The following is a 12,482-nucleotide window of genomic DNA, read 5'->3' on the forward strand; positions in this document are numbered from 1 at the left end:
GTCGTTTTTGTTATTTTTCTACAAAATAGAAATATGGAGTAAAAATTTAAAAACAAGTTTAAAATATAGTCCAATCCAAAATGACAGCAAAAACAAACCAACAAGAATAACCAGTATTCCCGACTGAGCCACGGTGACGACAAATTGTTTATATATAAAAAACCGTTATCAATTTGGCAACAGCATTATTTAGGTTAAAAAAAAGAACATAATTTTAATTAATCACATTTTAAACATTTTCGATAGATTGTGTGCCTTGAATTTTTTTAGATCAAAAAAGTGTGCCTTGGCTCCTAAAAGGTTGGGAAATACTGATGAGGTGCAACCGAAAAAAAGTGCTACAAAGTACAAGGACAAATACGATCTACTGAGACTGAAAGTGACCAAACTGAATCGTTTTACTTCTCTTGTTGTCCAGCCTTGACAGACTTCATGTCACCTCCCTCCAGGTGATCCTCAGGTTATGAAAAATAAATACAAATTTCTCAACTTACGAGTATTTGGGAAAATGCACGTTTATATGATAGTTCGTGAATTTGTTTTTATTGTTCCAAAAAAATAATTTTTCCTCAAAATAATAACCTTTTTTTCACCGCTTGATGGCGCTAAATAATACACTATGTCCCTTTAATTCAGTAAGGTTTAGGCAAGGTGCAGCCCTCAGTTTCACAAAGAAAATGTCTGTGATGGAAATAAAAATCTTTTTCTGCTGGCAGATAATTTGGCTCTGTATAACAACTACTTTTCTTATCTTTAATACTACTTTTTTAAAATTGTATCGTTGTAACAAGTAAAAAATAGGACTGTAATGATCTCATAAAAAGTATTTTTCCACTATAAACTATAAATTAAGAAGACAACACACCACTGTAAAAATGTTGAAGATTATTTAGCAAACTTTATAGTCAAGTCAAGTCATGTTTATTTTTATAGCCCTTAATCACAAGAAGTCTCAAAGGGCTTCACAGACCACGGATAATTGCAAACCACACACTATTCTTACACCATCCCCTGATCTAAAACCAACATGAGGGCAAGGAAAAATTCAACATGTGGAAAATGGAGAAACCTTGAGAAGGGGCCGCACATTTTCTCTCTCTTTATTTCTCGATTTATATTTTTCTGTTTCTATTTCTTATTTTTAATTTTCTCTCTGTTCTCTCCTTTTCCCACTTTCTCTCTTATTCTATCTCTCTCTACATCTCTCTTTCTCTTTTTCTGTTTTTCTCATTTTTGCTTCTCTTTTGCTCTCTCACTCTTTTCTTCTTTCTTTTTATCTACCCTCCCTTTGTAATCGCGTCCCCTCTTTCAATGAATTTTACTGTCTGCCGCGCCCCCGAACTCAAGCTGTAGCAGATCAGCTGATTGCTGGTCTGCTACTTAAGGCTGGGTTGTGGGTTTGGCGGGCGCTGGCTCATTACACATTCCCCGGTCTGTTATGCCTTGTCCTGTTTTAGTTTTAAACATTGTCCGTTCTGTTATGCCTTGTCCTGTTTAGTTGAGTTGGAAGAAACAACTGTTTGTTTTGTCATGTCCCAGAGTTTTGGACAACTTTTATTTTGGTGAATAAAAGTTTTGGATCGTTACGCAATTGAGTTCTCCCTTCCTGCCTCCTGCCTCCGTTCCGGTCCGGTCACCCCTTCCACTCCACCACGATACAGAATGAGCCAGCCACGACTAGAACTCAGCGAACGATCCCAGCGCGACTTGGGGAGAGCTGGAGAACGCAGTTTGGCAAGCGCCCACTGAGGTAACCTTCCCTGCCCGTTCGAACCACGGCCCCGCCCGTCGTGGCCATTGCTGTGCCTGCCGGGAGGAGTTGACGCCTGCCTGTTCGACTCTCATGCCTGCCTGCCCGACTCCCGTGCCGATTGCCTGCTATTCCGTCTCCCCTGCGTGCCAGTCCGACTCCGACTCCGCTGCCCGTCGGGCCGACTCCGACTCCCCTGCCCGCCGGGCCGACTCCGACTCCGCTGCCTGCCGGGCCGACTCCGCTGCCTGCCGGGCCGACTCCGACTCCGCTGCCTGCCGGGCCGACTCCGACTCCGCTGCCTGCCGGGGCGACTCCGACTCCGCTGCCTGCCGGGCCGACTCCGACTCGGCTGCCTGCCAGTCCGACTCTGCTGCCTGCCAGTCCGACTCTGCTGCCTGCCAGTCCGACTCCAACTCTGCTGCCTGCCAGTCCGACTCTGCTGCTCCTGTTTTGCCGGTTCTGATTTTGACTTGCCTGTTTTGCCGGTTCTGATTTTGACTCGCCTGTTTTTGCCGGTTCTGACTTTGACTCGCCTGTTTTTGCCGGTTCCGATTCCATCTGTCCTCTGTGTTTGCCGGTTCCGATTCCGTCTGTCCTCTGTGTTTGCCGGTTCCGATTCCGTCTGTCCTCTGTGTTTGCCGGTTCCGATTCCGTCTGTCCTCTGTGTTTGCCGGTTCCGATTCCGTCTGTCCTCTGTGTTTGCCGGTTCCGATTCCGTCTGTCCTCTGTGTTTGCCGGTTCCGATTCCGTCTGTCCTCTGTGTTTGCCGGTTCCGATTCCGTCTGTCCTCTGTGTTTGCCGGTTCTGATTCCGTCTGTCCTCTGTGTTTGCCGGTTCTGATTCCGTCTGTCCTCTGTGTTTGCCGGTTCTGATTCCGTCTGTCCTCTGTGTTTGCCGGTTCTGATTCCGTCTGTCCTCTGTGTTTGCCGGTTCTGATTCCGTCTGTCCTCGTGTTCGCCGGTCCAGTTTGCCTGCCGGACCCCCCCAACCCTGCCGAGCGTCGAACCATTCCGGGGCGTGAGGTAGTATTTTTTAAATTTTATTTATTTTCCTTTTTTGGGGACCTCAGGAGCTGTCCCTTAAAGGGGGGGCTCTGTCACGGTCGCCGGGGCGACCAGTCTGCCGCGCCCCCGGACTCAAGCTGTAGCAGATCAGCTGATTGCTGGTCTGCTACTTAAGGCTGGGTTGTGGGTTTGGCGGGCGCTGGCTCATTACACATTCCCCGGTCTGTTATGCCTTGTCCTGTTTTAGTTTTAAACATTGTCCGTTCTGTTATGCCTTGTCCTGTTTAGTTGAGTTGGAAGAAACAACTGTTTGTTTTGTCATGTCCCAGAGTTTTGGACAACTTTTATTTTGGTGAATAAAAGTTTTGGATCGTTACGCAATTGAGTTCTCCCTTCCTGCCTCCTGCCTCCGTTCCGGTCCGGTCACCCCTTCCACTCCACCACGTGACATTTTACAATATTTTAATCCCTTGTTCGTAGCGAGGTTTGGGTCCCAAAATGAAACTGTGATAGGTAAAATCTTTACTAAAAAGAAAGATTTATTTTATTTTACAATTATTACGAAATGAAATACTTTATTATACACTGAAACAAAACAAAAAAAATCTGCTGGATAAAAATGTATGTTACCCTTCTTTTAGGGTTATTTTTGAATCATTTTCAGATACTTTTATCCCATTAGAATGATTATTTTTCACGCTATAATATATATTTCTATATTCTATTTTTGTAGAATTTTCTAAATAATACATCCATTTTCTTTTTATTATTTTACTAAAAATAATATTTAATAAATTATGTAAACCAAGAACAATATCTAAAGTGAACAAAATTACCAGCAGACAATAGGAAAAATGTTTATGTGAAAATTGGATAATTATTTCACTAGTTTGACATTTTCACTGATACCAAGCCAAAAAATAGTGGCTTGTCATTCGGACTTTACGGTAAAAACATACTCAATAGGATTCGCTAATAAGGTTCCCAGAAGAAAGCATTTGCTGTTCTCACATTGTTGTTTTTATATTTGTCTTGGGATTTTTACACTCATGTTTTAAAAGTACAAGTACAATGTTTTAAAATCAATATTTATTTTTTTAATCTGTTTCCATTCCAGAAAGAGTGGAATACTCCTCTGCACATTCCAAAACAACAGCACATCTCCAAACATTGCTGATATAAACATCAATGTTTTTCTAATTTTCCCTGATGAGATTTGGATCACTTGTAGAAAACATCAGGCCTAGTTGCAATATTTAAGGAGTATTATTAAGCAGTTCAAGATCCAGGAGTAGATAGAACCAAATTAGCCTCAGGAAAAGTAAACAGCTCCGTTTGGTGGAGCCTGCCTGAGAGATTTTTTTGTTTACAGAGCAGTTAAACATAAAATAAAGCAAGTAGTATACACGCAGTTGGATTTGCCCAGTCAAAGGTCAGCAGTTGGTGGTGAGTTTTCACTCGGTACGGGGTTGAACAAATTGTTGGGTGCTGAACAACTCTCTTGTTACTTCATGCGGCCTTCATGAGCACAGGAGGCCAAATATAACAGCACATCCATCACGTCACGTCAACCACGTACCTTTCCTTAATGAAAACAGTCTGCAAACTTTGCACTTAAATAGATCCAAATAACAATATTATTGATACCGATCAAGTACTTGGATTGGATCAATACTACAGGATTCATACACCTTTTTCATGTCTAAATTAAAATACTTTTCAAGAACCTTTCAAGGCAAATTTTTCCAGTACCTTCAAAGGAAGAAATCCAGCGTCGATCAAAACGTTGTCTTTTTGTTGACTAAAATAAGGTTGCTATTTTGCTGCTAGCACATTCTTTGTGCTATTTTGAACTGTTCTAATCTATGATCTACGATTTTTTTGTGTCATTGGGCTGCTATCAACTGACATGCTTCGGAGCAGAGCACATTCAATCTTTCAATTCAGTGCTAATCTTTTGCTTGTTTTACTTATTTTAATTCATATTTTTGTGGGTTTTTAAGAGGTCCTATGTCTAAATTGGGAAAATAGTATGGTAAATAGTTCATTGTTTTGCATTTTAGCATTCATTTGTAGCACTGAAGAGTTAATATTTTTAATTCATATTTTATTATTTTGCATTCTCAGTGACTTTTTGTTGTTGTTCAACTTTGAATCTGTTCCGTGTGTAAAAAGCTAAAATTGTTTTTGTATTTTACAAGCTTTTTTGTATATCTGTAAATATTTTCATTTATATTACACATGTTTTTCAGGGATAACCTGCATAACATTAAATTACTAATTACCGTACTGAATCATTTGGTCCATAAAGTTTGAATATTATTGATAACGTATTAACAAAAAGACAAAAAAATCAGAGAACTGTTTGGGTGCCGAAAGAGCCAATTCTCAGTGAGTCGAGCCAAAAGAGCCACTTTTATAAATAGAGCTGTCCTCTTGTGTGCGACCAGTAGAGAGCGGTGACGTTTCAAATGACAACGCCATAATGACAAGCCACCAAAGCAGGTGTGTCAGCATCATTTTCATGCACTTTTTTATTTTTCTTCTTTTATTGTGAGGTCTATGGAGTTAGATGGAGTGCTGCGTAGGAGTCGGATTTGGGCACAACACCGGCTCGGGAGCTTTTATACCCGTGGTCCACACGAGAAAATGACGCGGAAATGACGCGATGAGGAAGCGGAACAGTCGCCGGCGTCTGTTTTGCGGGCATACCACCGATGAACAGCGGGTTGGCCAATTTTGCGCATTTTCCATCGCAGGCAACCACGGGCAAAAAAAAACCGCAAAATTTTAGCCGTGATTCAGCCGCAAACGGCTGTGTGACCGGCCCCTAATGTTTTTTATTTCTATCTTTAGATCTTAGTTTGTGTAGGGAATTTAAATGAAACGATATTTGTAGAGTGTTTTATCAGAACATTTTTATGGAAAAATTTGGCATAACCTCAACCAGACCAAAGCTCCGTTGACCCCTAAGTAAATTGAGTTTGACCCCTATGTTTTAGTGGTTCGGTTCCGATTTTAAATGAAGATACTAATTGAAATGACAGGAGCAGGCGGAAGAAGAAATTATACTGAGACAAAAGAAGTCTTACTTATTAAGTTTTGCCATGTAGATCTTGATGTGGCCGAAGTCGGGCCTCTCTGCGGGGTCCTCAGCCCAGCAGCCGTCCATCAGGATGGTAAGCTCCTCTGAGTGACATCTTGTGTCCGTCGTGGGCCGAAAGTAGGGTTTCTGCCCGTTGCGGACCTTCTGCACAATCTCTGGGGTCAAAAGGGGGGAAACTTTTTAGTTTAAAGCAAATGCAAATTACTTTTTTTCCTTGGTATCCCTTCAAACGAGATATGTACGTCCTAGGATTGTGCTTGTCGCTCGAATTGCTCGAGTGAAGGGGGAAATTTTTCCCATATGAAATATTTAAAAAATAATTGCTTTGTTCCCGTCCTCCCCAAGCCTGTGAATAGCTGGAAAAGGCATTTTTCTGATCACTAAAAACACATTCACGTAGTAATTATACATAAATAAATATAGAAATAAGATAAATAAGGTTATATTAACAAAATAAAAGGCGAGTTTATTATGAGTGCTGGAACGAATGTATGCGTGTGGTGCACAGGAAGGGGAGGGGGCATTTAAAAGGAGGAGTGACAAAGATCGCACACCTGTCAACTTATACGTTTTATCCTTATTTTATATATTTTTTTAATCATTTTAAATTGTGTATGCTGTATAACATCTAAATACGTGAAAAAAAGAAAAGAAAAAAAAAAGACCGATCTTGTCTTGCCCCTTTCGGCTCACTGGTAGCATACGACAACATCAATGTGTATTGCTAATATTGTAGTGGTATTCTACATAATCTTGCTGCGAGTAAATAGGTGCAGCGCTGTGAGTGTAAGGTTTATTATAGCCTAATAAGAGGAATTGCAATCAATAATGAAGGGAGTAAATCGCCAATGTTGAAAGGTCAAGGCACTGTTGATGATACATAACCACAAACTGTACACTTAAAAGGAAAGTTAAGGTAACTTTAAGTGATCGTAGACACCAGAAATATTTACAGCACCATTTTTTTTAACCTTTAGTAGTTTGCATGTGCAAAGTGGATGAGCTGATGCCGTAGGTGAGCTGATGCCGTAGGTAAGCGGTCATGAGCGGTGAGCGATTTGTACAGCGGGCAAAATTCTTCTTCAAAAGAAAACTTGTATATCAAAATTCTCGTGTTAAGAGGTGCTCAGGCCACTGTATTTGGGAAACCGTGCCAGCACTGTCTGTTTGTGCAGTTATTTTAAACTGTTTTATCAGCTCTTGGAAAAGGAACAGGCTCCTTAGGTCTGTTAATGGATTATCGGCACTTGTACAATCACCACTGAGCATGACTGTGAATAAACACCTAACAAATGTCATCCAGTCAGGAAAATACCCCACGGGAGATGTTAAATATCTATCGCGGTTGAGCACTTGCTCTGGAATTGCTTTCAAGGTTTCCATTTCCCACTGATGCTTTGTCATCGCCTGATACAAGACTGACTGTTGGCCTATGAATTTGGTTGAATGCAAACGAAACGAGATTGCTGTGTATTGCGTGGTTGGAATAAAATAATACAGTAAATGTTTTTTAAAATATACAGACTAGAGCAGGGGTTTTCAAATATTTACATGCTGAGAACTACTTTATGTTACTCATTAGCATAAAGGGCACCCAGTTCTAAAATAAAAAATAAATTTAAAAAAGTTATACTTTTTTGTTACTTTGTTATTGCCAGGTTAATTATTGGAAGCATGTTAAATAGACTTTGTCAACCACTAAAATCATTATTTTACTAGAAAATCTAAATGACCAGGCATTATTGAACTATTTTCAGAACAGGTCCCTGGGCTCCTAGCTATCCTTAGGAATATGCATATAATTGTCCAGCATCCTGCAGCTACAAGTACCCAAAAACTTCAAAAAGGCTGTGCCAAAAAATGAGAAGTAAAATGGTTGATTTTGGTCTCTCTAAGTCTCCATAGTTTGTATTCTTCTTAGTTTATTCTTTAGCACTCCTTTTCAGTTGCACTACCCAGTAAAGTGGAACCAAAAACAATATTTTTCTTCTATTGTTTTAAACAATTAAAATCAGCAAAAAAAAAGGTGATTTTTTTCTTTTTTTATTTGTTGGTAATTTTTGCAGTGCAATATGAAACAGTTTCAACAAACTACCGGTAATTAAGTTACTGAATCTGTGTCCCTGCATTTCATGAGCAGATGATTAGTATATAAAATGAAATAAAATGTAATCTCCCCGCCACTTACTGATATGGCTGAATGTATTTAAACTATTATTACATCCTTATAATTAAACTTTGTGCTTACCCTTAGGGCTGAGGTCCATGCCTTCCACATAGAAAGGTCCATTCCTCAATGCTATCTCTTGCAGAATGATGCCAAAACTGTATATGTCGCCCTTTTGCGTCCCCTGGGGAGGATGCTGGTCGTATATAAGCAGCTCGGGAGCTGTCCACAGCTTCTCTGTGAAAATGATGCGGAGTCAAAATAAAACATGGTGTGAACGTGGAAAATAAAAACAAAAAAACACGGCAACTTACTGGCGTAGAGTGCGTGAGAGTCGTCATTTTCGCAAGATGAGCGAAAGCTGGCCAATCCGAAATCGGTGATTTTCAACACGAATCGGCTGTCTACTACGCAATTGGATGACTTGAGATTTCCGTGGCAGCCAAAATAACTGTTGTGAAGATAGTTCATGCCCTGGAGAGCAGAGGAGCATTCATTCATGCATGAAGGAGCTTGTTTTCATTTTTCCCTCCACATGAGGACACTTACAGTAACTGTGGACACGTGGAAACAATAAACTTTAACAAGGTAGGGATTCAAAAAAGGGGGTCTTGTTTTGAGGATTTACAATTTCGGGGTAATTTGGGGGTAATTATTCTTAATTCCTCAGGGATGGACCTGCGTTGAATATTCTGCGGCAAGATTTGAGTCTGATTTTGGAAACATCTCTAAAAGCTTGAAAAGTGGGGATGGGAATTTCGGCTCTTTTTAGAGAATCGGCTCTATCGGCTGGGCTCACTAAAAAGAGCAATCTCTTTCGGCTCCCAAATGCCTCTTCAGATTTGTGTTTATAGTTCTCAGGGGACTGTGTAAGTTGTTGGTTGAGCTAGCTCTATTTGAAATTTTACTTTGCAGACAATACATTTGGCTTACAAGCCATCAATATAACTAAAGGGATACATTGTGTATTATTTGACCACTAGAGGTTGCTCTATTGTTTAGTGCAACCAAAAATGGGTGCTTAAAGACACAAAGAAGACCACCAACTACGGAGACTCAAAGCGTCAAAACCACACTATTTTTACTGTCATTTTTTTGCCCAGCCTTTTACGTTTTTTTTTTTTTTGGGTAGCAGGAAGATAAAAGACAATCATGTCAGCCGCAAAAACACTCGCAAAATAATGATATTTTATTGTATATTTTCATACATAAGGCGCACTAGACGATAAGGCGTGTGGATTTAAAACTACATTAAGAGCTATTGTATTTAAGAAATATATTATTTCAATGAGCACGGCGGCGCAGTTCAAGTCATGGAAACCTCCTGTGTGGGTTCAAATCCAGCTACAGACTTCCTGTGCGGAGTTTGTATGTTCTCCCCGTGCTAGCGTGGGTTTCCTACGGGGACTCCGGTTTCCTCCCACATTCCAAAAACATGCAATTCAGGTGAATTGGCCGGTCCAAATTGTCCCTAGGTGTGAATGAGCGAGTGAGTTGTCTGTCCCTGTGTGCCCTGCGACCGGCTGGCAACCAGTCCAGGGTGTCCCCTGCCCACTGCCCGATGATTGCTGGGATGGGCTCCAGCACCCCCGCGAACCTACTGAGGATAAGAGAAGCTAATGAGATGAGATGAGATGAGATTATTTAAATGATTGATCAGTCAAAAAATGTCACTGACCAATATCACTAAACATTTATGCAATGGGAATCGAACAGGGGAACAGTAAGAGCGCTGAAACTAGCGCCACTAGACCACCAGTGATAGATACAGGTAATATATGGAAAGACATCCATTTTATCTCATTTTAACACTATTTGTACTCACAGTGCCAGAGACAAATGTTAGAGAATGGAGAAAACAAAAACTCTTAATGAAAGATGTATAAGGAAATGCAAAAAAACATGACGAGGAAAACAACTCTTTGGTGTATCTGATGATGAATCAGAGTTTGTGTTTATTTATATAAGGAGGCTTTTCTGTTTTCTTAATTTTCTAAAATTTGTCAATGGAACCTTAAAAATAGGAAGATAATGAGAAATAACTTAATACCTAAAATAACTATTTTATTGGTGGTTTCGTGGTTAGGATTGTTAGTCCCTGTTGCATACAACGTTTTGCAATTTTGGTCAGCGATGGTTTTCGATTGATCAATCATTGTACAAATACGGTAATATATTGTAAAACCTCGTGTAGTACCGCACATGGATAAATACTGTATGCATTTTCAAATTTATCAACCGGATTTTCCGCCATATAAGCCGCACTGGGTTATACGGCGCACGTCCAAATTTCTAGCCAATTTTGTGTTTTTAGGTCTGCCTTACAGTCCGGAAAAATACGTAATAATTATTATCAAAGTGGAAACATGTGAATATTTTTCTCCAATATGGCAGCAACACGTTTTGCAAAATTTGATGAAACTGGAAATAAATGTGTAAGGTTGAATTTATTTTCCCTTTCCGCGATATGCTGTAAAACGGCATTCGTCATCGTTCCACCAATTCACATCATTTGCACTCACTCTTAGACACCGACCATGCGAAACCATGGCAACAACCGAGGTGGTTTCTATATTTCTCTAAGCTTCACAAAGCATCCCTTTTTGCCTCTGAAAATATCTTTTGTCTCTTTCCCCCTCCCACCCATGTACCTTCACAATGTCATTGATCAGTGAGTAGCGAAACATCCAATCGAGGTTGATGCTCTCGTTCTCCAGAATGTCCTGCACGCACAAAGCACCACATTAATATAACAAAACAGAAAAAGAATAAGTAAACTTCTATTTTCTACCCATCTATCTATCTACCCTGGTCATATCGCTCCAGAAGGATGAATGACTACAAGTAAAACTTCCATTTTAAGAGCATCAAACACTTCAACTAGTGTTCAGGGGAGCACTAGTTTACTGCAGGAAATTTTATCTTTGCAAAAAAGCATAACATTGTTCAGTAGCTTTACCCATAGCAGTAGGTGGCAGCAATATACTTTTTGCAATCTTTATATACTAATTAATCTGCTGATGAGGTAGTACAGAGAAGGATATCGAATAACCTATTTTGTTTGATAATGCTGTTTAGGATTGCACTGCAAAAAATGAATAAATCAAAGTAATAGACCACAGGCTTGCAAGACCCACCACCTCTGCCCCCTCCCATTTCTTTTGTCCTTTGATAAGAATGAGGATAGAGTCAGACATTACACAGCTACATTCACTATTCACCTGTGCCCATTTCCTGACTACTTAAGTCAGCTGCGAGTTGAGAAAACCATGGGACTGACCTAAGTCTTATAAATAGTTTTACTGAATCACAAAAAAAGAAGCAATATTGAAATGATGATGAATGGCCTTGTATACGCTCAGTTTCTTGGGAAAAAAATTAAGAAAATATTGTAAATAATTTTGCTCATGGGCGGCAGTAGCTCAGGAGGTAGAGCCATCGTGTTAGGATTAAGGGATCCCAGTTCGAATCCCGGCTTGTCCGTGTTACATGCCGAAGTGTCCTTGGGTAAGACACTAAACCCCCCAATACCCCCAATAAGCAGGTTAGCAGCCTTACATGGCTGCACAGATCACGGCCGCTATTGGGAAATGTGAAGCACAATGTAAAGCGCTTTGGGAAGTCATTGACTTGAAAAGCGCTATATAAATGCAGATCATTTCATTTCATGCTCATACGGATTTATTTTCTCTATTTCTTAAAAAAAAAAGTTTTTAGTTTTGGTTTACTGGTAGATCATTTTTCCTCATTCAAAGTGTTAATTTGGAAATTTCTTTAGATAAACTAGATAAAAAATATAGTAATATAATAAAAGTTGGAAACAGTAGAGTCATGAAAAAGAACTAATTGATGACCATTTCTTACATTTTAAGCCAATTGTGTGGGGAAAATTGGCTTGGATGACTTTGGCTGCAGAAAGCCAACTAGAAGGGCGTCATGAATGTTTCCAGACATTGCTTGGGTGTTTTGTATTGAGAGCGTAGTGGAAAAGACATGCTCTGCGTTTTCCTCCACACACTTGATGAAGTTTTGGTTAATCAGACAATGGAATTGGACGTCTGTGAACTACATTTTGGAAAAAAACAATAAGCAACACTACAATTAAAGCCTGCTGCATGGCAGCGCAGTGGTTAGCGCGTGTGCGGCACAGTTCTGAGGTCATGGGATCAAAACTTTCTGTGTGGAGTTTGCATGTTCTCCCCGTGCCTGTGTGGGTTTGCTCCAGGCACTCTGGTTTCCTCCCACATTCAAAAAACATGCATGTCAGGTTAATTGGCCGGTTCAAATTGTCCCTAGGTGTGAATGAGCGAGTGAGTTGTCTGTCTCTGTGTGCCCTGCGACTGGCCGGCAACCAGTTTAAGGTGTCCCCTGCCCACTGCCCGAAGATGGCCGAGATGGGCTCCAGCAACTCCCCCGACCCTACTGAAGATAAGTGCTCCAGATAATAGACCG

General features: G+C 40.4%; 1 protein-coding gene across 1 annotated transcript in view; it reads right to left on the minus strand.

Annotated features, from left to right (window-relative positions):
• The window catches only part of npr2 (natriuretic peptide receptor 2), a 114,037-nt gene that overhangs the window by 13,619 nt on the left and 87,936 nt on the right, over window positions 1-12,482 (minus strand). Inside the window, exons 12-15 of the mRNA XM_088355853.1 lie at window positions 10,682-10,753; window positions 8,345-8,504; window positions 8,112-8,267; window positions 5,850-6,018 (exon numbers count right to left, since the gene is read on the minus strand). Of these exons, the coding sequence (XP_088211979.1) occupies window positions 5,850-6,018; window positions 8,112-8,267; window positions 8,345-8,504; window positions 10,682-10,753 (557 nt within the window). The remainder of the gene's footprint in view (window positions 1-5,849; window positions 6,019-8,111; window positions 8,268-8,344; window positions 8,505-10,681; window positions 10,754-12,482) is intronic.

The sequence above is a fragment of the Urocampus carinirostris genome, chromosome 16 (genome assembly GCF_059441175.1).
Source record: "Urocampus carinirostris isolate Australia breed hairy pipefish chromosome 16, RoL_Ucar_1.0, whole genome shotgun sequence".
NCBI classification, from domain to species: domain Eukaryota; kingdom Metazoa; phylum Chordata; class Actinopteri; order Syngnathiformes; family Syngnathidae; genus Urocampus; species Urocampus carinirostris.